At 36.9% G+C, this 23409-nt stretch overlaps 1 protein-coding gene across 1 annotated transcript in view; it reads right to left on the bottom strand.

Annotated features, from left to right (window-relative positions):
- The window catches only part of RAD54B (RAD54 homolog B), a 57719-nt gene that overhangs the window by 20396 nt on the left and 13914 nt on the right, over positions 1-23409 (bottom strand). Inside the window, exons 3-9 of the mRNA XM_030304195.1 lie at positions 22752-22949; positions 17751-18032; positions 13835-13997; positions 8475-8700; positions 7518-7725; positions 4563-4702; positions 1294-1584 (exon numbers count right to left, since the gene is read on the bottom strand). Coding sequence (XP_030160055.1) covers positions 1294-1584; positions 4563-4702; positions 7518-7725; positions 8475-8700; positions 13835-13997; positions 17751-18032; positions 22752-22949 — 1508 coding nt within the window. The remainder of the gene's footprint in view (positions 1-1293; positions 1585-4562; positions 4703-7517; positions 7726-8474; positions 8701-13834; positions 13998-17750; positions 18033-22751; positions 22950-23409) is intronic.

Below are 23409 nucleotides of genomic sequence, written 5' to 3'. Positions count from 1 at the left end.
ATAAGAAAAATAAAGGCCCGCAGATGGAACTTGACCATGGTTAAATTTGCCCTTAAAGGGGCACCTGGGTGGCTCAGTCAGTTAAGCATCTGACTTCGGCTCAGGTCATGATCTCACAGTTCATGGCTTCAAGGCCCACATCCAGCTTTGCGCTGACAGCACAAAGCCTGCTTCAGATTCTCTGTCTCCCTCTCTTCCCCTCCCCAGCTCATGAAAAATAAAAAAATTTTTTTTAAATTTTTAATAAAAATTTGTCCTTAAAGAACTGGTAAGCGGTAGAATAGGAACTGATACCCAGTTCTAACTCCAAAACAGAAAACTCTCACTATACTCTAAACTGCCTTATGTTTCTTAAATATCCAAATGGTTAGTTCAACTATATAATCATTAAAAATCATACTTGGAGAAGGTATCTAATTGGGAAAATGCTCTCAATTTATTTAGTGGAAAAAAAGTAGATTTTAAAATAATAAGCATAACATCATTAAAATTAAGTTTCTCTAGAACTAGATTATATATGCGTATCTTTGAGTCCCTGTTTCCTCACAAAAAAAAAAAAAAAGTAGGGACGGTAATAACAATACTTATTCCACAATTTTGTAAAGAATAAACAAAATAATGCTAGAAAAACATTTAGTGTTGGGTACATTTATATGCTTAATAAGTTTTGGCTAAGATCATTAATATCGAAATATGGGTTTTTTTTCTGGCTAGAGAGCTTTATTTCTTTATAATAAATTCCTAAAAGTATTGCTAGGCCACAAAATACATACAGTTTTAAAGCTTTGGTACACATTGCCAACTATCTTTCAGTTACACCAATTCACAGTCTAATCATATGACTTTAATTTTCTTCTGGTTTTCTGAGTTTTATAAATTTCATACAATATGTATCATACATTACTTTTATAATGGGAAAAAATTAAATTATTTTCAACGATAAATTTTCTATTTGTTTGCACCAAACAAAACTGATTGGCTACATATATATAAAATAGGAAGGAGGACCACAGCAAAGTATTAGTTAGACAAGATACCAAAGGGCATGGGGCAAACTCTAGAAGGCAGTGCCTCACATCCATTTCACCCCTTGTTCAGTCCTATTATGTATGGACATGTTCTGAACAAATAGAAGCTAGATAAGCTGTACAGATGAAACATATAGGAGAGGCTGGAGAGCTTCTCAAAAACCCACAAATGCAACCCCTGGGGTTGGCCCAATTTGCCCTCTTAGACTCACATGACACAGAACCCTTAGCTCACATCTCTGACACAGTCTCAGATACTACTTACCTTTATAGAGTTGAACAAAAGGCAGGGGTGATTGCACAGCTTTTTAAGAGCTCCTATACATATTAGATGAGGACTATTTCCTAACAACCCTTGAAGGCAGAATCTGACAGCCTGAGAATTCAACAGCTTTCGATAAAGCTCAATCTGTAGTGCTCCTGGTCGGCAAAAGACTACATTCTCTATTTTAGGTGGAAGATACTTATTTATGACTTCTTGGGTTCTTCTAAGGATAAAGAGTCCAGTGAGGCAAGTAAGTTCAGCTGCTCTTTTCTCTCCTAACTCCTTTTCTTCCTATGGAAAAATCGCAGACTTAAAAGTATTATAAACAAAGAATTATTGCAATTAAAAGGAACATTAAACATTTTATATCAATAAACCATTTACTAATTACATCCCTTCAGATTTTTTTTTTTAACAGAATAAATTCAGTTTGAGTTTGGGATAGAAAAACCAATCATATTCTCTTTGTTCATTTTTTTTTAAATTTTAAATGTTTATTTATTTTTGAAAGAGAGAGACAGAGCACAAGCAGGGGAGGGGCAGAGAGAGAGAGAGGGAGACACGGAATGGGAAGCAGACTCCAGGCTCTGAGCTGTCAGCACAGAGCCCAATGCAGGGCTTGAACCCAAAAAGATCATGACCTGAGCCCAAGTCAGGCTTAACCAACTGAGCCACCCAGCTGACCCATCATCTCTTTAAATGTTCAGCATAACCATTTAACTAAATTAAGCCAGTCTCCTAATCTTTGTTTGGCTATTAGCACTGTTGAGAGCCATCAGCAATCAATAATCTACAAATTAAATTATTCTAAAAGTAACCTTTTATGTGAAGACTGTCATGGTACATAGTCTTAAAATCATCAACAAAGAACTAACTCAGCAAATTCTTAGAAGCAAATATTTTGACAAGTTATTGACCCTAAAATTAAACCTACAAGAAATTACTGGCACAAAGCACAGCTAATTCTTTCAAAATCATTACAACATTGTTCATTAGAAATGTTTGCTTCCAATTTGTTTGCTTCTTTTTGTTTGTGTCAAAGTTTTTACCACCGTACTTTTTTAAGTCAAATCACAGTATGATTGAAATATAAGCTTAAATTCTTTTTTGAGCATACATAACTTCACAGTGAAGCTTAAAATAATATCCCATATGTATATATTCATTTCTATATAAATCATAAAAAATTCCCCTCACATTTTAAAACTATTTTCAGTTTTTATTACAAAAGAAATAGGTTCCCTGAAGAAAAGTCAGAAAATACAGTTATGCAAAACTAAAACTGAAACCAAGTTTAATCAATCAGAAACAACCACTACTGCCAACACTTTTATGTATTATCTTCCAAGTCTTTTTCCTTTATATTAACATATAAATGTATTTAACATTTTACTTTTATTTGTAACAAAAACAGGATCTTTATAGTTGAAGCTTCATGGGAACAAGCCGCCATTCAGTTTGGCTTTTCACTGTATTCCCTAGTATTTAACACTTTACATTTGGCCCACTTTAGATGTTTAACATGTAGGTGTTGGGTAAATAAATGAATGTGATTTTATTTTTAAATAATATATGATTAACATTTTCCATGCTAATAAATATATTCATAAGCTATTATTGTGTATCATTCCTGGTTCATGGGAAATATTCAATAAATATTTACTAATTATCATTTTATTAATTCTGAGACGTATTTTTTTATACTTTAACTTCTCTCATATAGGATGCTTTTTTAAATTTGTTTTTAATGCTTCTTTTGAGAGAAAGGAAGAGAGAGAGTGGGGAAGGGGCAGAGAGAAATGGAGACAGAGGATCCTAAGTGGGCTCTGTGCTGACAGCAGAGAGCCCGATGCAGGGCTCAAACTGTGAGATCATGACCTGAGACAAAATCGGAACTTAACCAACTGAGCCACCATCAATGACTTCTTAAACTATATTTATTAGCATGTTTTCCTTAGTGGTTCATAAAATAACGATGCACCTTAAATTGGTATTATTTTAGATTCAATGAAATACATTGTGTAAACAACATGCAGACTCTGCTTTAACCATTTTCCTACCTTTAGAAATGTCTGTTTCCAATTAGTTTGTTTCCTTTAGTTTCAGAATTTTCTACCCTTACAGCTAAATCTTTAAGCACATGTATGATTATTTCTTTATAATAAATTCCTAAAAGTAGTATTGCCGCACCACAAAATATGCACAATTTTAAAGCTTTTGATACATAATACTAAACTATTCTCCAATTATATGCCAATTTACATTCCAACCAATAGACAACAGTACTCTCATCTATACTTGCTATTACTATGTAAATCAAACCAACTAAAACACCAATAGAAGAGTGAGGCACCTGGGCGGCTCAGTCAGTTGAGCATCCAACTTCGGCTCAGGTCATGATCTCATGAGTTCGTGAGTTCAAGCCTCACATTGGGCTCACTGCTGTTGGCGCAAAGCCTGCTTCGGATCCCTCTCTCTGCCCTCCCCCCACTTTTGCACTCTCAAAAATAAATAAAACATCCTGGGGCGCCTGGGTAGTTCAGTCAATTAAGTGTATGACTTTTGGCTCAGGTCATGATCTGAGTTGGATCAGAGTTGAAGCCCCACATCAGGCTCTCTGCTGTCAGCATGGAATCTGCTTCAGATCCCCCAACCCCACCTCTATTTGCCCCTCCCCCACTTGTGTGTGCATGTGCACTCTCTCTCTCAAAAATAAACATTTAAAAGATAAGTAAATAAAACATTTAAAAAAAATTTTTTAATGTTTTCTTTATTTTTGAGACTGAGAGACAGAGCATGAGTGGGAGAGGAGCAGAGGGTGAGGGAAGCACAGAATCCAAAGCAGGTTCCAGGCTCTGAGCTGTTGGCACAGAGCCCAAGGTGGGGCACAAATCCACAAACTGACAGATCACGACCTGAGCCAAAGTTGGTCACTTAACCAACTGAGCCACCCAGGCACCTCCATAAATAAAACTTTTTTTTTTGAAGTTATTTTATGGTTACTTTAGTTTACTTTCATCAATATCAGTAAAAATGAATATTTTTATATGTTTACTGTCAATTACAATTCTTTGTGAAGTGCCTATTTATGATTTTTTTAATGTGATATTATTCTCTAAAATAAAGAATGCAGGAAGAGTTGAAGGATCATGGAAAAATAAAGAATTCACTAATTTAATTTTTCCTGAATTAAAATATTGCCCAAGTTGTGGATGACTTTCCTGAACATAGTCTTTTTTTTTAAAACTATTTATTAACATAAATTATACCTCAGAAGCAGAAGGTTGTCTCGATAAAATGATGGGTTCTTCATATATTTTTCTATAAGATGACAAAGAGCCTAATATTCCTGGATTTACAAAATCAATTAATGCAAAAAATTCTTGAAGATCATTCTGAACTGGAGTACCTAAGAGAAACAAAAGTGATGAAAGGTCAAGTTTGTGTTTTACAGTCACAGGTTGTTTGTAGAAATTTGTACTCTCTTCCCTAACAAACCTAAACTAAAGGCTTTAGAGATGAGAAAGAGCAGCCAACTCCAAGTGAACAAAAAATATTAAGAACCATATAAATTTTTAACTCTGGTTTTAACTTCAGCATAGTGGCTGTGTCCAGGCTCTGCAGCCTGACTCGCCTGGGATCAAATCCCACCTGCATCATTTACTCTCTGAGTGACCCTAAGCAAGTTACATACCTCAGTTTACTTCTAGAAAATGGGGATAATTATAGCAGCTCCTAGGATTGTCAGGATCAAATTAGTTAATCCATATACTAAGAACAGTGCCTAAAGCACAATAAATGTTCCATAACTGTTAGTGATTCTTAATATTATAACAGTGTGACTCTGGACAAGATTCTTGAGCTCTTTAAGTTAAATTCAGCATTCTTTCACTTATAAAACTGGGAAGTTAACAATTTCCCAGTGGTATTACAACAATAAGTAGAGACACTGTATGCACGTTGTAGCACAGTGCCTGACATTTAGTAAATACTCAGTGAATGACACCTATAATTATTACCTTTCAAAGTTTTCAGATCAAATTGAGATCTTCACTAATCTTAAAGGTTAACACAAATATACCCTGAATAAATTACATACTCAAAAACTTCTGGCTAATTTTCAAAGAAACATTAGCATGTTTCAATAATTATATCAAAAAAACATGTAGGGGTGCCTGGGTGTAGCTCAGTCGGTTAGGCATCCGACTTCAGCTCAGATCATGATCTCATGGTTTATGAGTTCGAGACTCGCATCGGGCTCTGCGCTGACAGCTCAGAGGCTGGAGATTGCTTTCAGATTGTGTCTCCCTCTCTCGGCCCCTTTCCCACCCATGCTCGTGTGCGCGATCTCTCTCTCACTCTCTCTCTCAAAAAACAAACAAAAAAAAACCCCATGTAAATCAGCAAAGTCCTACAGTATAATTTCAGATGACATTCAAATAACAAGACTAGAAAAGGTTGTCCAAAAATATATGTAAGAGGCATATAAAAATGCACTTATTGGGGCGCCTGGGTGGCGCAGTCGGTTAAGCGTCCGACTTCAGCCAGGTCACGACCTCGCGGTCCGGGAGTTCGAGCCCCGCGTCAGGCTCTGGGCTGATGGCTCAGAGCCTGGAGCCTGTTTCCGATTCTGTGTCTCCTTCTCTCTCTCTGCCCCTCCCCCGTTCATGCTCTGTCTCTCTCTGTCCCAAAAATAAATAAAAAAAAAAAAAAAGTTGAAAAAAAAATTTTAAAAATGCACTTATTCATTAACATAGATAACATGAATTTTACAATGCCAGGGAATTTAATGATCATACCCCTCAAAATTAAATGGGTCAACCCGAAGGATCAATGCTTATTAATTATATAACACATCTAGCTAGTTCTAAATTTTGAGATACATAATAGAATATGATATTTATGTTGGTACGCATTTTGTTAAGCCTTTAAATAAATATCCATGACAATGACTAAAAAAGGCAGAATCAAGGGCACCTGGCTGGCTCAGTCGGTAGAGCATTTAACTCTTGATCTCGGGGTCATGAGTTTGAGCCCCATGTTGGGGGCAGAGCTTACTTAATCAAAAACAATTTTTTTTAAGATAGGCAGAATGAGAAAAGCAAGCAAGTAAGAAGGGAAACAAAGGTATAAGGATCCTTGTGGTTGACTTCCAGACATCCAACCCTGGCTAACTAATCCAAGCCATTCATGATAGTCGGATCCCATTTGCCAATGATAGCTGCAGGAAAGGATTTATGTCTTTTGACTGGGTTCTCCAGGAGCAGAGCCCAAGACAGGGATTTGGCTGTACAACATGTATGGAGGGAGTGCTCTGAGGAGAAAGAGAATAATAGAATCAGAGAATAGGAGGGGAAGAAACTAAGCAAGGATGGCCTCCTTGCTTGAGATAAATTATAGCAATCCTTAGAGCATAAATTGTGCTATAAAGCCGGTCCTGAAATTACCCTAAGGCAAGGGCTCTGGCATTTTTCACTTACCTCTATGAGTCAATCATTGACCAAGATGCAGAGGAGAATGGAGGCTCTCATTCAAACAAGGATAATTCTCCAGAAATTGGAAGGGCCACACAAGGCCAAAGTAAGGTGTGGGAGGAAAGCTACATTGAGCTATTCAGGCCTGATTCTAGTCTAGGCTAAAAAGGAATGAGTAGAAAAAGATTCCTGTATTTACATATGGGCCACCCCCCTTTCCAGACAGTCTGGGCCAGCAAGTTTGGCCAGCAATAAATTATGCATGCAGCATATACATATATAAACAATGGATACTTAGGCATTAGGCATTTACCATGTGTCAGGTAGTCTTTAAATAACTTTACATGAATTAACTCCTTTGACCTTTACAATAACTCTACAAAGTAGATGGTATTATTATTCCTTATTTCACAGATAAGGAAACTGAGGCACAGAGAAGTTAAATAACTTGACCAAAGTTGCACAGCTATAAATAGCAGACTTAGGAACCATGAAGAGACAATGCAGACCTATCTCCTACATTCTTTATCATGATAGCATTGTTTATTCTTCAAAAACTCCAAAATCTAAGTGGCGGAAAATTACATAGGGATTTGAAAATTCAGAATCCTACCAAGACTTAATTACCATAGGTTTATTAGTATGAATTCCATCCAGCACCACCAATTCTTTGGATGCCAAGCATATTACAAATCCTTTATGATAAGTAGGCAAAAATCCCATCAAGTCTTCCCCAAAGTAAATACTGACCAGTTAGAATTATTCTTTTCTCACAAGAAAGGCTAATGAGGGCTGTAGTTGTCTTAATGGCACTATTCTTCAAACGATGCCCTTCATCACAGATTAGAAGATCAAACTTAACATTCTTAATTTGATCCAAGGAACGAAGTAACATTTCATAACTGATGATAAGAACAGAATAAAATGGAGATTTGATGAATTCTTCTACTTTGTGGTCCTAAAAAAAAAAAAAAAAAAAAAAAAGACAGTATTTAACAAATCATGGGCTAAAACTGTAAAATCAAATTCAAGCAGCATATTCCTGACAGACATTAATTAGAATATGTGCACTCAAAACCAAATTGTAAGCCAAGATTCCATTTTTCTGCAAAGGAGTTGCAGAGTTACAATACACTTGAAAAACTACCATATAGACAGTGAAAACTTCAGTGCTGATTTGAAAAGCACAGAGATATAATGGAGCACCTGGGTGGCTCAGCTGGTTAAGCGTCCGACTTAAGCTCAGGTCATGATCTCACAGTTAGTGGGTTCAAGCCCCAGGTTAGGATCTGTGCTGACAGCTCAGAGACTAGAGCCTGCTTCAGATTCTGTGTTCCCTCTTTGTGCCCCTCACCAGCTCACATTGTCTCTTTCTCCCAAAGGTAAATAAACATTAAAAAAAAAAAAATTAAGGGGGTGCCTGGGTGGCTCAGTGAGTTAAGCGTCCAACTTTGGCTCAGGTCATAATCTCATGGTCTGTGAGTTTGAGCCCTGCATCAGGCTCTGTGCTGACAGCTCAGAGCCTGGAGCCTGCTTCAGATTCTGTGTCTCCCTCTCTCTCTGCCCCTCGCCCACTCACACTGTCTCTCTCTCTCTCTTTCTCTCAAAAATAAATAAATATTTTAAAAAATTTTTTAAACAAAAGAAAAAAAAAAGCACAGAGATTTAGAAAATGACCAAGGCTAAACTGTGTTGAAAATCTCTTACCTGATCAACAGGAAATATCTTGATCCTTTCACTTCCTAGCCATTTTTGAAATTCTTTCCTCCAATTATTCACCAAGCTCCCAGGTGTGACAATAAGTGTCTTCTTTATTACTGGCTTGCCTCCATAGGGTCCCTGACACTGTAGAGTCCAGATGAGTGAAATACATTGCAATGTTTTCCCTAAACCCATTTCATCAGCAAGAATAGCTCCACATCTGCCATTCACTCTGTTAGAAATAATTATACTTCTTTTAGTCACAATAGTTAAATATTTTATGCCCCTAATACTGTCACTTATTAGTCAAAAAATCAGAAACTGATAGTTTTGTAATTAGGACAAACTCTACCCCCTTCTAAATCCTTTTTCTAGGATTTCATGCATCTGATTTACAACATATCTTTTGCATCTTTGATAATTTGTAATTTTTTTCATGACATATTTACTATCAACTAAATTACTAAAACAAATCTGAAATTCGACAATTGAATCTATATCATGTGATATTATCATACATATATATTTAGAGAAACTAGAAATGAATCCCAATTTTATATATACATTTGAATAACTATAACTGTGCTTCTTATCACTAACAGTTGAGCAATTTTTATCAGTTTCAGCATCAGTTATCAAAACAATTTAAAATATATTATAATCTTAACCAGAAAGATCAATTGAGCTGTATTTATGATTTTCAAGCAGTAAATGAACTCCTCAATCATATAGCTCCCTGCACTATAAGAAAAAACACTAAATATTGATCTAATACATGTAACTTAGTAATAGACTTATCCTACAGACCTACTCAGTTAATACAAATTAAAATTAAATATAATAAAGAATATTAAGTGGCATGTTTATATCACTTCATAGCTTTTAAAGCTCTTCATATATATACATATATATACATATACATATATACATATATATGTATATACATGTTATAAAATCAAAAGAATTAAGGATATTACCAAAATAAGTATGGTTTTGTCTCTGACTTATTTCACTTAGCATAACACTCTAGTTCCAACCATGTCATTGCAAATGGCAAGATTTCATTTTTTTTTTTTTAATTTTTTTTTTTTTTAATGTTTATTTATTTTTGAGACAGAGAGAGACAGAGCATGAACGGGGGAGGGTCAGAGAGAGAGGGAGACACAGAATCGGAAACAGGCTCCAGGCTCTGAGCAGGCAGCACAGAGCCCGACGCGGGGCTCGAACTCACAGACCGCGAGATCGTGACCTGGCTGAAGTCGGACGCTTAACCGACTGCGCCACCCAGGCGCCCCAAGATTTCATTTTTTTTATGGCTAATATTCCATTGTATGTGTGTGTGTATATATATATATATATATATATATATATACACACACACATACATCTTCTTTATCCATTCACAGTCAATGGACTCCTTCCATAATTTGGCTATTGTAGATAATGCTGCTATAAGCATTGGGGTGCATATATCCCTTTGAATTAGTATTTTTGTATTCTTTGGGTAAATAGCTAGTAATGCAATTGCTAGATCATAGGGTAGATCGATTTTTAGCTTTTTGAGGCATCTCCATACTGTTTGCCAGAGTGCCTGCACCAGTTTACATTCCCACCAACAGTGTAAGAGGGTTCTCCTTTCTGGGGTGCCTGGGTGGCTCAGTTGGTTAAACATCTGACTTCAGCTCAGGTCATGATCTCATGCTTTGTGGGTTCGAGCCTAACAACAGGCTCTGTGCTGACAGCTTGGAGCCTGAAGCCTACTTTAGATTCTGTGTCTCCCTCTCTCTGCCTCTTCCCCTTTCACACTGTTTCTCTCTCTCTCTCTCTCTCAAAAATAAACATTAAAAAAAATTTTAGAAAAAGAGGGTTCTCCTTCCTCTGTATCCTCACTGACATCTATTTTGTGTTGTTGATTTTAGCCATTCTGACATGTATGAGGTAATATCTCATTGTAGTTTTGATTTGTATTTCCCTGATGATGAGTGATACTGATTTAACTCATATGTGGAATTTAAGAAACAAAACAAACGAGAAGAGGGGAAAAAAGAGAGAGGGGGACAAACCAAGAAACAGATTTAACTCCAGAGAATAAACTGATGGTCAACAGAGGGAAGGAAGGTGGGGGATGGGTGAAATAGGTGATGGGGATTAAAGAGTATACTTGTGATGAGCAATGAGTGTTGTAATTATTGAATCACTAAATTGTACACCTGAAACTAATATTACACTGTATGCTAACTGGAATTTAAAATTTTTAAAAAGTGGAGTTTTATTATAGTTTAAATTGTTTTATTTATTTTGAGAGAGGGAAAGAGTGTGTAGACGCACATGCACGTGAACAGGGAAGGAGCAGAGAGAGAGGGAGAGAGTGCTCAATCTCACAAACCATGAGATCATGACCTGAGCCAAAATCAAGAGTCAGATATTAACCAACTGGGCCACCCAGAGGCCCCCAGTTTGATTATAGTTTAATTCATTCTATTTCTTATTAGTAAAAATAATAACCAAAATTTAACTATATGTTTTCCATTTCAAAGTACAGAAAAAAGTCACAAACATGAATTACAGTCATTATCATTTTATTTTTTTAAGATTTGTTTTGGGGGTGCCTGGGTGGCTAGGTCAGTTAAGCGTCCGACTTCGGCTCAGATCATGATCTCACGGTTCGAGGGTTCGAGTCCCATGTCGGGCTCTGTGCTGGCAGCTCAGAGCCTGGAGCCTGCTTTCCATTCTGTGTCTCCCTCTCTCTCTGCCCTCTCCCGCACTCACACTCTGTCTCTGTCTCAAAAATAAATAAACATTTTTTTAAATTAAAGATTTTTAAACATTTTAATTTTAATTAAAAATCTTTATTTTTTAAAAAATAATCTCTACACCCAATATGGAGCTCAAACTCACAACCCCGACATCAAGTTGCATGCTTTACCGACTGAGCCAGACAGCCAGGCACTCCCATTATTACCATTTTAGATCAACAACTTGCCAATGCAAAACCAAATGCCAGCTGAGATATAGAGTGGCAGAGATAAAATAGTGATCCATCCTTCCACAGTGGAGGGAAGAGAACAGGAAGGCTTCACTGGGAAGATGGACCTTGTCAAACAAAGGTAAATAAGATTTCACTATATGAATCAAGTAGTTCAACACAGTGGGAGCTTGAACTGAATTCCAAACAAGGAAATACAAAGGCTACGAACCTGGCAAGATAGCCAGAGACTAAAGATGAGCATACGTATCCTTGAAAACTCAGACTTATCTTGCAAGTCAATGTCTCCCAACCATCAGTCTTTCGTGACTACCATCACAATTTTTGCCATATATGTGATACTATATGTTATTATTTATTTTTCCTTAAGTCAACTCCCTTTTGTACTTAGATTTATTTGAAAAGTCCAGGCATGATTAACGAAATCAAAAATTTTAAACGCTGTTTTTTCTAATAATTCATTAACTAAATATACTACTATCAGAATTAAAAAACAAGGCTTGTCTGTGTCCACCTAAAATAATCCCACAAATCATGAGCAGAGTGCATGTTACAGATCAGGTAACACTCCTGTAAGTTCTGAGAGTCTGAAGCATGTTAAGCAAGGGAATGCCATTTTCAGAACTGTTTTTCAGAAAAATCAAGCTGGTGGCAATAAGAGTGAATTTGAGGAGCATCAGAAACAGCTACACAGCTAGATGCCACTGCAAAAATCCAAACAAAACATAATCGTATAATGTCAGTTACTAGCACTGCTGCAGTGTGGTGCCAGAAAAGATTTGGAATCAAAGGATATTTAGGAGTTCAAAATTAAAATTTGAGGTTTGATTAGATTGAGAAAGTGAGAGAGATGAAATTAAATTTGCTTTCCAGGCCAAATGAGATACGGTCTCCAAAGAAAAGAGCAGATTTGAGAAAGAACAGGAGTCTAGAAAGTTTCTCGGATATAGCATTTCCTTAAGCTGTCATCATGCAAAGGGTTCTTAAGAGTGTGAGGGAATTGGGGCACCTGGGTGGCTCAGTCAGTTGAGTGTCCGACTTCAGCTCAGGTCATGACCTCACAGTTTGTGAGTTCGAGCCTCCCATCAGGCCCCATGCTGACAGCTCAGAGCCTGGAGCCTGCTTCCGATTCTGTGTCCACCTCTCCTCTGCTCATGCTCTGTCTCTCTCTCTCAAAAATAAATAAACATTAAAAAAAATTTTTTTTAATAAAAATTTAAAAACTTAAAAAAAAAGAGTGTGAGGGAATTTACATTCCCAACTCCCTATTAAATGATCAATTTAAAAATCAAGGGCCTATGCATTAAAAGCAAAACAAAAAGGAAATATATATAGAAAGAAATATAACAAGATGTTAGCAGGTTCCTTTGATTCTTTTTTACTTCCTTTATCAAGCTTTTGTGTGCGTGTGTCCTCTAAAATATCTTTAAGAAAGGATGCTACAGGGGTGCCTGGGTGGCTCAGTCGGTTAAGTGTCCGACTTCAGCTCAGGTCACGATCTCGCGGTCCGCGAGTTCGAGCCCCGCGTTGGGCTCTGGGCTGATGGCTCGGAGCCTGGAGCCTGCTTCCGATTCTGTGCCTCCCTCTCTCTCTGCCCCTCCCCCGTTCATGCTCTGTCTCTGTCTCAAAAATAAATAAGCGTTAAAAAAAAAAAGAAAGAAAGAAAGGATGCTACAGTTCTTTACCAGAAAACTCCATTTAAAAGGGAATGAGGGAGATTCCTTTTTTGGGGATGGTACCTGGGTGACTCAGATGACTAAAAATCCAGTTCTTCTTTTTTTTTTTTTCAGAATACAATCTTTGATGTCTGCTCAGGTCATGATCTTACAGTTCATGAAATCAAGCCCTGAATCTGCATAGGGCTGTGCACTGACAGCACCGAGCCTGCTTGGGATTTTCTCTCTCCCTCTCTCTCTGCCCCTTCCCTGCTTACACTCTCTCTCTCAAAATAAATAAATAAATAAATATTTAAAAGGGAGTGGGGAAGACTCTTTTTTTTTTAAGTAGAAGTGAGATAAGAAGAAAATCTTTTTTCAAAAGTCTCATAAGCAGAATTAACAGCTACTTCAATTTTGCCCTCATAAGCCTTTCTCATACTAGTGAGCTCTTATTGTACCACATTAAGGTTGACTACATTTACCTATTTCTTCAAATACCTTAAAAACTACTTAAGGATAGGACCCATGGTCCTGACTCCTGTATGCCCAGCTCCTAGCAAGATATCTGGCACATGGGATTCCATCAAGAACCACTTTTGGAATAAATGCACACATTAAGCATAATTCATGATATACTGAGACTCTTTTTATCAGACTTTTTCTAGAAAACCATTATGTTACAGGTTAAATCAAAAGTCAGAATAAACAAATTATTTTCCTACCTCATTCCCATTACACATTCATATAGGAATAGGATCCCTTCTTTTTGATGTGGTCGAAGATGATATACAAGGTAAGGATCTATCACTACATCCACAATAGGAGAACAGTTCTTATTGAACATCCACTGGTGATTATTGTCTGGTCGTGACATTACAAGAGAATCTTAAGAAAAAGATGATAGTTTACCTATTAATGTATGGCAATTTCACTTTGTCAGCAACTACATTATCTTGCTTTAATTACTCATAACTTAGAACTGTTTGCCATCCTTTGTGGCAAAAAAGTTGAAGTTTAGTAACAGTGATACTAAGCAAAAGTGGAAAATTAAAAAATAAAACCTCATGCCTTATCAATGTAAGATTTCAGGCAGAGAATTCCAAAGGGCTTTCCAAACTTCATATGCCCCAAAGTACTTCAAAACCACTGAAATTGGGGCACCTGGGTGGCTCAGCAGGTTATGTGCCTCTTTTTTTTTTTTTTTTTTTACTTTTTTTTCAACGTTTTTTATTTATTTTTGGGACAGAGAGAGACAGAGCATGAACGGGGGAGGGGCAGAGAGAGAGGGAGACACAGAATCGGAAACAGGCTCCAGGCTCCGAGCCATCAGCCCAGAGCCCGACGCAGGGCTCGAACTCACGGACCGCGAGATCGTGACCTGGCTGAAGTCGGACGCTTAACCGACTGCGCCACCCAGGCGCCCCTATGTGCCTAACTCTTAATCTCAGCTCAGGTCATGATCTCATGGTTTATGAACTCCAGCCTGGCCATTGGGCTCTATGCTAACAGTTCAGAGCATACTTGGGATTCTTGCTCTCTCTTTCTCTGCCTCTCCCCTGCTTGCACTCATTCATATATACTCTCTCTCTCTCTCTCTCTCTCTTTCTCACTCTCTCAAAGAGAGACAGAGAGCAGAGCATGAGCATGGAAGGGGCAGAGACAGGGGGAGACACAAAATCCAAAGCAGGATCCAGGTTCCAAGCTGTCAGAACAGAGCCCGGCGCGGGGCTCGAACCCACAAACCATGAGATCAGGACTTGAGCCAAAGTCAGATGTCTAACCAACTTAGCCACCCAGGGACCCCACAAAGTAAATAAACTTAAAAAAAAAAAACACTAAAATTCACTACTGTTTAACAGAGTATTCAGTAAGCCACACATTTAATAGCTCAGTATTCAGAGCAAAGAGAACGATTTCCAACTAAAAGCACAGGTTGGAATTTTGCCAAGTTGCACTTGCGAATGATCACAGCTTCTTATTTTGGAAAGGCACCCCAAATTTAACATAAAGGCTCCCATTATTTTCACTTCTGTACACACTAACAATGACTATTACTTCTTCTATTAACCAGAAGAACTGAGAAAGGATGACAAATTTTCCATTGACTTCACCATCATTATTTGCTTCAAGTTAATTACTACGTTCATTAATGTCAAATTCATTTATCTTTGCAAAGCAGCAAATAAAAGCAACCAATGAATAATAATGTAATTCTTTAGATATATGCTAATACAGTTCAAGATTTATTAAAATATCACCAAAAAATACAAACTCAAATATAACTAGAAAGCAGGTCTCAATTAATCTAGTCAGGTAATAAATTCATCAAAATTATTTTTGGGATATATTTATATGTCTACATCATGGTTAAAAAATGAAATAGATTTTGGGGCGCCTGGGTGGCTCAGTCGGTTGGGCGTCCAGCTTCGGCTCAGGTCATGATCTCACCATCCGTGAGTTCAAGCCCCGCATCAGGCTCTGTGCTGACAGCTCAGAGCTTGGAGCCTGCCTCGGGTTCTGTGTCTCCCTCTCTCTCTGGCCCTCCCCTGTTCATGCTCCAACTCTCTCTGTCTCAAAAATAAATAAACATTAAAAAAAAATGAAATAGATTTTTTAAATAAACAAAAAGAAAAAAGAGAACAGAAAGAAGGGGAGATAAAGAAAATAGGTTCTAGTAGATTAAAACAATATCCAGCAATGCAGAAATATGCAGTCACAGGAATGAGAGTCTGGTCATGTCTACCATTAGTGATTACCCAGAGGAAAGTTTTCTGTGGATCTTCCTAGATTTCTGAGCAACTAAAAGGAACTCCCATTTCTGAGGTCAATTCCTGGCAGGCAGAGGATTAGGATGTGAAAATGGAAAACTTAGCTCTTGGCTTTCCTCTATATTCCAGTAGCAGAGCAAGAGTATATTCCTTGTGGATTTCTAACCAAGAAATGGCCCCATTTTTTCTCTTGTGAAAAGCACAAAGGGGAAAAAAGAGAAGAGGTGAGGATAATACAAAGGGGAAAAAAGAAAAGATAAGAGGGGAGGATAATACACTGAAGCAAGAAGGACCATAGGATCTAAGTCAACTAACAAAGCATCCATCTTCAGGAAAGAAAAAACCTAAACCACCACAATAACAGGACACCAGTTCAAATTTTAAGATGCCTCTCTCTACCTTCACAATAATGAGGCACCACTTAACGCTAACAAAATCTTTCATGCTTTCATTTTAAGTCTACAACCTAGTTCTACCCTTGGCAAGATAAATAAATGAGAATCATTAACACAAAGGGCTTTTATTATATTATACACACACACACATACATACATACATGTACACACATATATATATGTTATCACAATAAAATTTTTCAGTCAACAAATATTTATTGTACATGGTATATAGCAGACACTCTACGTCTTTATGGTAGTAATTAGAACCCACAATGTAGACTTGAGGAGACACAGCCATTTGTGAGACAAGTGACTGCCCCAAGAGGACAAAGAACCAGTTAGTTTAGTGGGAAAATGGACTCTAACTCAGATCTTTAAATAAGCACATTATTCTTTTTGGTTCCCCACATCCCTCTATTATGTAATAGGAAGGCAGAGAGAAAGAATAAAAGAGAAGGAAGCCTATTGAAAGAGCTGGTGGGACAGATAAAATATTTGGATAAAAGAAAAAACAGAAGCAGAAGCTTCCACTTTCTTTCAATTAAGTCTCAGGTAAGCTCATATAGAGCTAGGAATTTTTAATTTGGGGTTTTATCCCAAATATGTCAATAGTTCTTTGAATTTAGGCAAGTCGGTTCATCTTTCTGGGCCTTACTTTCTTCAAATGCAAAGGGAAGAGACTGATCTCAACAGTCCCTTTATTTCAAAAATTCTATCTCTATAATACTTGCAAAAAATACTTAATTATGTTGCTTTATGTACTTTTCATTTTACCACTACTATAAAAGCAACCTACTTGATACCCCAAATTTGACATCTACTATTGCTTTACAATCCAAATTTATTTGTCTGTCTTCTCAACAAATGAGAAGATCTCTGATGACAGTTTACACTGCAAAAAAAGGCACTGAAGAAATCCCTGTTAAGTAAACAATCAAAAAACAGGTGAGGTTTTATTTTTAATATTATTTTTAAATTAGACTCATTAATATTAAAATTAAATCATTAAATTTAATGATTATAAGTAAAATTTAAGTTATTTACATGACATCTCATCATTCAATATTTTAATACATTAATGGATGTGATCAAAACATACAGTTGTCAAAAGAGAAGTATAAACATAATCCTGACTCATGAATTGACTAATATTTCTTCTTGCTGAAATATCAGATATTATTCAAAATCATATACATGTATGATGTGTGTATACATCTCCAATTTGTATATTTTTCCTTCAACACAAGTATTCTTCACTACTGTATTCTTAGAATTAGGCATTTATTTATAAAATGATTCCCAAACTATATTGTTATATAGCTTCAACATTATTCCTTATGGCAGTTGTACACCTGAAGAATAATATATACTTTCACCTGAAAACTTTAAACAAAACTTAAACTTTAAATTCACATGCCAATATCTTTTGACAGTTTTAAAACAGAATATTCAAATTATTTTTTACATCTTACTTTGTGCATGTGGGTCATGACGTGGTTTACAATCTTGGAAACCGTTTGGTCTATTTTCCTTTGAACTTGGTTTACAAACACTTTTGAAGGGGTTAGAGAAACACTTCTTGGCAGCCTGAGAAGAACTTGAGATAGCAAGGCTTCCTCCTCCAAGTTGAAAACATCTGCCACTGTTGAAATCATCTGGTGAGATTATGCCCATGACTTCTACTTCTTTTCCACCAATCATCACTCTGTGGCCCTCTTCAATCTTTTCAAGCTCTTTGAATTTATATGCAAGGCCTTTAAATTGAGAAGGGAGTGTGTGAATTTAATTTACTGACCCTCTAAGATGACATAATTAGTGATACCATAGTCACCTTCCCATAACTGTACAGAATGAAAACTGTACTTTGAATGCAAACAGCCTTGTATAACCAAGGAGCAGAATGAAAACATACTGTATCATTTTGGTTAAAAAAAACACAAAACACTAAAAAAATCAGAAGGAATAAATAATAAAGCTATAAAAATTAGCCAAGCTTTAGAGAAAGCAAGGCCTTTTTTAATTATTGAAAATACGGCTGGGGTACCTGGGTGACTCCGTTGGTTAAGTGTCCGACTTCGGCTCAGGTCATGATCTCACAGTTAGCGAGTTTGAGCCTCGCATCAGGCTCTGTGCTGACAGCTCAGAGCCTGGAGCCTACTTTGGATTCTCTGTCTCCATTTCTCTCTGTCCCTTCCCCGCCCACACTCTGTATTTCTGTCTCTCTCTCTCAAAAATAAAAAAAAACGTTAAAAAAAAAAAATCTAAAGAAAATATAGCCAAGGGTGCCCTAGCTAGCTCAGCCAGTAGAGCATGAGACTCTTGATCTCAGGGTTGTAAGCTTGAGCCCCTCGATGAGTGTAGAGATTACTTAAAAAAATAAAATCTTAGGGGCACCTGTGTGGCTCAGTCGGTTAAGCTTCTGTCTTCGGCTCAGGTCATGATCTCACAGTTCGTGAGTTCAAGCCCAGCACTGGGCTCACTGCTGTCAGTGCAGTACCTGCTTTGGATCCTCTGTCCCCCTGTCTCTCTGCCCCTCCCCCACTCCTGCTCTCTCAAAAATAAACATTCTTAAAAAATAAAATAAAATCTTAAAAAAAAAAGAAAACATAACTTACTGTACTCACAGTTTTGCCATCTGTTGTCTGTTGAAAATCAAGCCAAGAAGAGTTTTGTAGGCTATATGGGACCTTCCCTGCTTGTGAATAAACTAGAGAAATACCACGGCATCTCTATTTCCACTTAGAAACAAGTGGAAATGTGGAAAACTAGCACTAAAAGCAACTGCTGCCACAATCAGTACTTTACTGTTCCACATGAGATAGCAAAGTAAAAATGCATTTGTGGCAAAAGGTCATTGATAGTCTAAGTTCTAGCTCTTGAATTAAAAAGTGGGGTATTTTATAATATCAAGCTTCTCTGAAGTATTAATTCAACATTTATTAAGTGTTGCCATATACAAGGTGCTAATGAAATATAAATATGAGTAAGTCAGTCACAGTCTACTCAAAATGAGCTCATTAACCAGATACATAGAGTGGTGGAATCTTAGATTCCTGTGCTTGCCTACATTAAATGTATAGTTACTGGGCCATTAAAAGAGGCAAGAACTGCATACCATAAATGTTTTTAAGTCTCTAAAAATGAAATAAAAGATTGTCACATTTTAGAAAACATGATAGGACCCTTTTAAATTCACTATAAAGTGCTACAATTCACCCTATTAAAACCGGGCTAAACCTTACAGTCTGGGCCAAACAGTAGCCAATATATCTTCTTAAATTATTTATGATAGAACAATTTTTAATTTTAATGCTCTGATATAGGAAGAAATTACTTAGCTGGTGTTCCTAAATGCAAAAGACCCATCCCTCCATTCCCCAAACTATCTCAATTCAACTGCAGTATTGACCACTCCACATCAATAAAGATTTTCATCTTCATATAGAATCCAATTACTATTCATCTGAGTTACATGTAAATGGGAGACGAGAATAAACTTAATTTTGAGGCATCTTTAGAAGTCTAACTCCAGAATCTCTCCTTTCACTTTGATCCACAGAGATGACTCTCTCAAACATCTCTGAATCTCCAGAAGACTTTCTTAAAAGTCTTGAGCTTTGTTTCCCACAACTCTTTTTTTTTCTGGGTATCACGTAATGATGGTCTGATGAACTTAACCAAATTACCATGAGCTATTAGCAACTGCAGCACTCCAGTCTTTGGTTTTTTTTCTTGAGGCTCTATCCCTACATTAACTATATATATATATATTTTTTTTTTAATGTTTATTTATTTTTGAGAGAGAGAGAGAGACAGAGTATGAGCAGGGGAAGGGCAGAGAGAGAGGGAGAGACAGAATCTAAAACAGGCTCCAGGCTCCGAGCTGTCAGCACAGAGCCCAACGCGAGGCTCAAACTCACAAACTGAGATCATGACCTGAGCTGACGTTGGACACCTAACCGACTAAGCCAGCCAGGCACCCCCCTACATTAACAATATTTAAATGTTGTACATTCAGTTCATTTAAAAGAAAAACTGCTTCCATTAGAGCCAATAACTTACAAAATTAACTCCAAGTTGATACACTTATTGTTATAATTAAGCAATAAAGTCTTATGTTTGGATGTTTTCATTTGGAAAGCCAATAAAATCCTCTTTATTGCTTAAAGCAGTGGTTAGATATTAGATATCACCTGGAAACCAGAGTGCCTAGGTGGCTCAGTCCGTTAAGCATCCAACTTCGGCTCAGGTCATGATCTCACGGTTCATGAGTTCGAGCCCCGGTCGAACCTAGAAACCTAAAATATATTTATGCCAGTGCCTCTCTCCACCATCCAGGCCAAATAAATCACCATCCAGGCCAAATAAATCCTGCCAGGTCAGGACCTGGCACTGGTATTTTTAAAAAACACCTTAGGTGGGGTACCTGGGTGGTTCAGTTGGCTGAGCATCCAACTTCTGGTCAGGTCATGATCTCAGGAGTTCCTGAGTTCCAGCCCCACATCAGGCTTGCTGCTATCAGCACGAAGCCTGCTTCAGATCCTCTGTCTCCTTCTCTCTCTGCCCCTCCTTCACTCGCACTCTCTCTCAAAAATAAACAAACATTTAAAAAATAAATAAATTGGGGGACCTGGGTGGCTCAGTCAGTTAAGCATCCGACTTTGGCTCAGGTCATGATCTCGCAGTTTGTGAGCTTGATCCCCGCGTCAGGCTCTGTGCTGACACCTCAGAGCCTGGAGCCTGCTCCAGATTCTGTGTCTCCTTCTCTCTCTGCCCCTCCCCCACTTGTGCTCTATCTCTCTCTATCAAAAATAAATAAGTGTATAAAAAAATTAAAATAAAAAATAAATAAAACAGTAGCAGAGACACAGAAATTGGCATTTCCTATGAGCATTATCATTAATAATAATAAATAAAAACACCTTAGGTGATTCTACTTGTGCAGAGTAAAAACCCACTATTTGAAACCTGATTTGCATTTTTTGCTACATGCAACTGAAACACCATTTTATTATAAACTACACATACACAAAACCATGTATACTATGCCTTATGGGTAAGGAATATTCCAGGGTAATTTTGATAATTTTACCTCTCTAGCTGGCTTTAGAATGTAATTTCACCATATAGGTATAAACAAGTTCTCCTAAAATCTAGCCCCAATCTACCTTAACCAACAACATGGAATATGAACTGTAATTTTCTTTTCAATTCCTCTAAAAACTGAGAATAACATATATATAATATTTGTTCAATATTTTTATAATACGAAAGTTCTGTTGCAGATAATTCAGCTTAGCCTCCACTCATCACTCTGTCCCTGACCTTCACAGACTACATTCCTGAAACACTGAATTAGTTTTACTTCTCTGCTTTCATACCTTTGCATATACTACTCCCTCTTCTGTATGCCCCTTTCTCATACCCTACAAAACTATCCTTCAAATACTACCTTAAGCAATTACTCTTATGAAGCTTTCCCCCAGCCTCTTGGGCAGATCTAAATGGCCTATTTCCTATTGCACTGAGTACAAATTCTCAATGAAACAATTCTATTATTGTCTCCTAATTATCAATTATATTGCCTTGTCCCCACTAAACTATAAATCATATCCATTTTTGAATGTTTACTCCTAGCATAGTGCTTGGCACAAAACGGTTACTGAAAACTATTAACTATGATATTATTGAATGAATGAATGAATGAATGATTGAAGACAATGCCAAAAAGCATGGTTGGTGTTAAGCATTCTGAATTTGTAAGCTAACCTGTATTAGTACAAATCATGCTGGCAACATTTATATCATAACAGAAATGATAACCTCCAATTTATATGTATTAATCTAGGTCATTCCTAGCCATTACCTTTTTTTTTTTTTCAAAATTTTATTGGATATCATTGAAATTAGACAATATTCCACTCCTGACATCAACATCTTTCTAATTTTAATCATTTAGCATTCTGGGGAGAAAAGTACACTAAGACAAACTGCTTAATCTCAGAAAAATACCAGAATAACTGTATATACCCTGACTAGCCATTTCATTTTAGAGAAAATGCATCCATGGAATGGGATTTGCTTCAGTGAGTTAGTATACATAAGACTGTCAGACTGATGAGGCACCTGAGTGGCTCAGTCGGTTGAGCGTATGACTTTGACTCAGGTCATGATCTCACGGTTTGTGGGTTCAAGCCCTGTGTCAGGCTCTGTGCTGACAGCTCCGAGCCTGGAGCCTGTTTCTGAATCTGTGTCTCCCTCTCTCTCTGCACCTGCCCTGCTCATGCCCTGTCTCTCTCTCTCTCTCAAAAATAAACACTAAAAAAATAAAAAGACTGTCAGACTGACTACTATAATTTAGTTAAAGAGCATCTTAAACTAACACTTTATAAAACCCAATCATTTTAATTATGTAACCTCAGATATATACTAATTTTAGGCCAAATCATAAGCATTATGTAATATCACAATACCTCTTCCAATGTCTTTGCCTTCCAAATCCTTTAATGTAAATGACTTTCCTTTTACAATGAGAACAGCATCACCTTCCCACTTTTTGTGTTTTTTCTTTGAAGCCTTACACCAAACAACACTGAAATATTTAACTAGGCTATCAGGTTCTTCCTCTTCTTGTCTCTTAGGCACTGTAATTTCTTTTGGGGCTGAGTGAACTAGAACAAAAAAATAAAATAAAATAAAACCACATTATTAGAGATGACTTTAAGCAGAAAGATCATTTCAACAAAAATAAGAACATAAGAAAATTAGATGTTACTAAAAAGTATGAAAAAATATTTGGTCATACTCCTGTATTTTATAAGTTGAGTAATTCAAACATCAGATGCTAGCATTAGCATGAGTACAATGAATACAAATTCTTATCATCTCAAAGTCATACAAACTCAGTTTAAATAGAACAACATGATAATTACCACATTTTATTTTACCGCTAACATTTTAAAGCTCTGGGAACTAAAGATAAATTTTCAACATCCATGGGAAAATATCAACTTCAAATTTTGAATTTTGGTCTTTTCCTGGGCTAGCAATATGTAGTCTAATCCTCTCGTGAAACTGGACAGCGACAGAGAACCACAGCTCCCTGTCTGCCACCAAATCATGAGTGTAAAC

The sequence above is a fragment of the Lynx canadensis genome, chromosome F2 (genome assembly GCF_007474595.2).
Source record: "Lynx canadensis isolate LIC74 chromosome F2, mLynCan4.pri.v2, whole genome shotgun sequence".
Taxonomy (NCBI): domain Eukaryota; kingdom Metazoa; phylum Chordata; class Mammalia; order Carnivora; family Felidae; genus Lynx; species Lynx canadensis.
The sequence above is the reverse complement of the archived record's forward strand: the minus strand, read 5'-3'. Positions and strand labels throughout refer to the sequence as shown.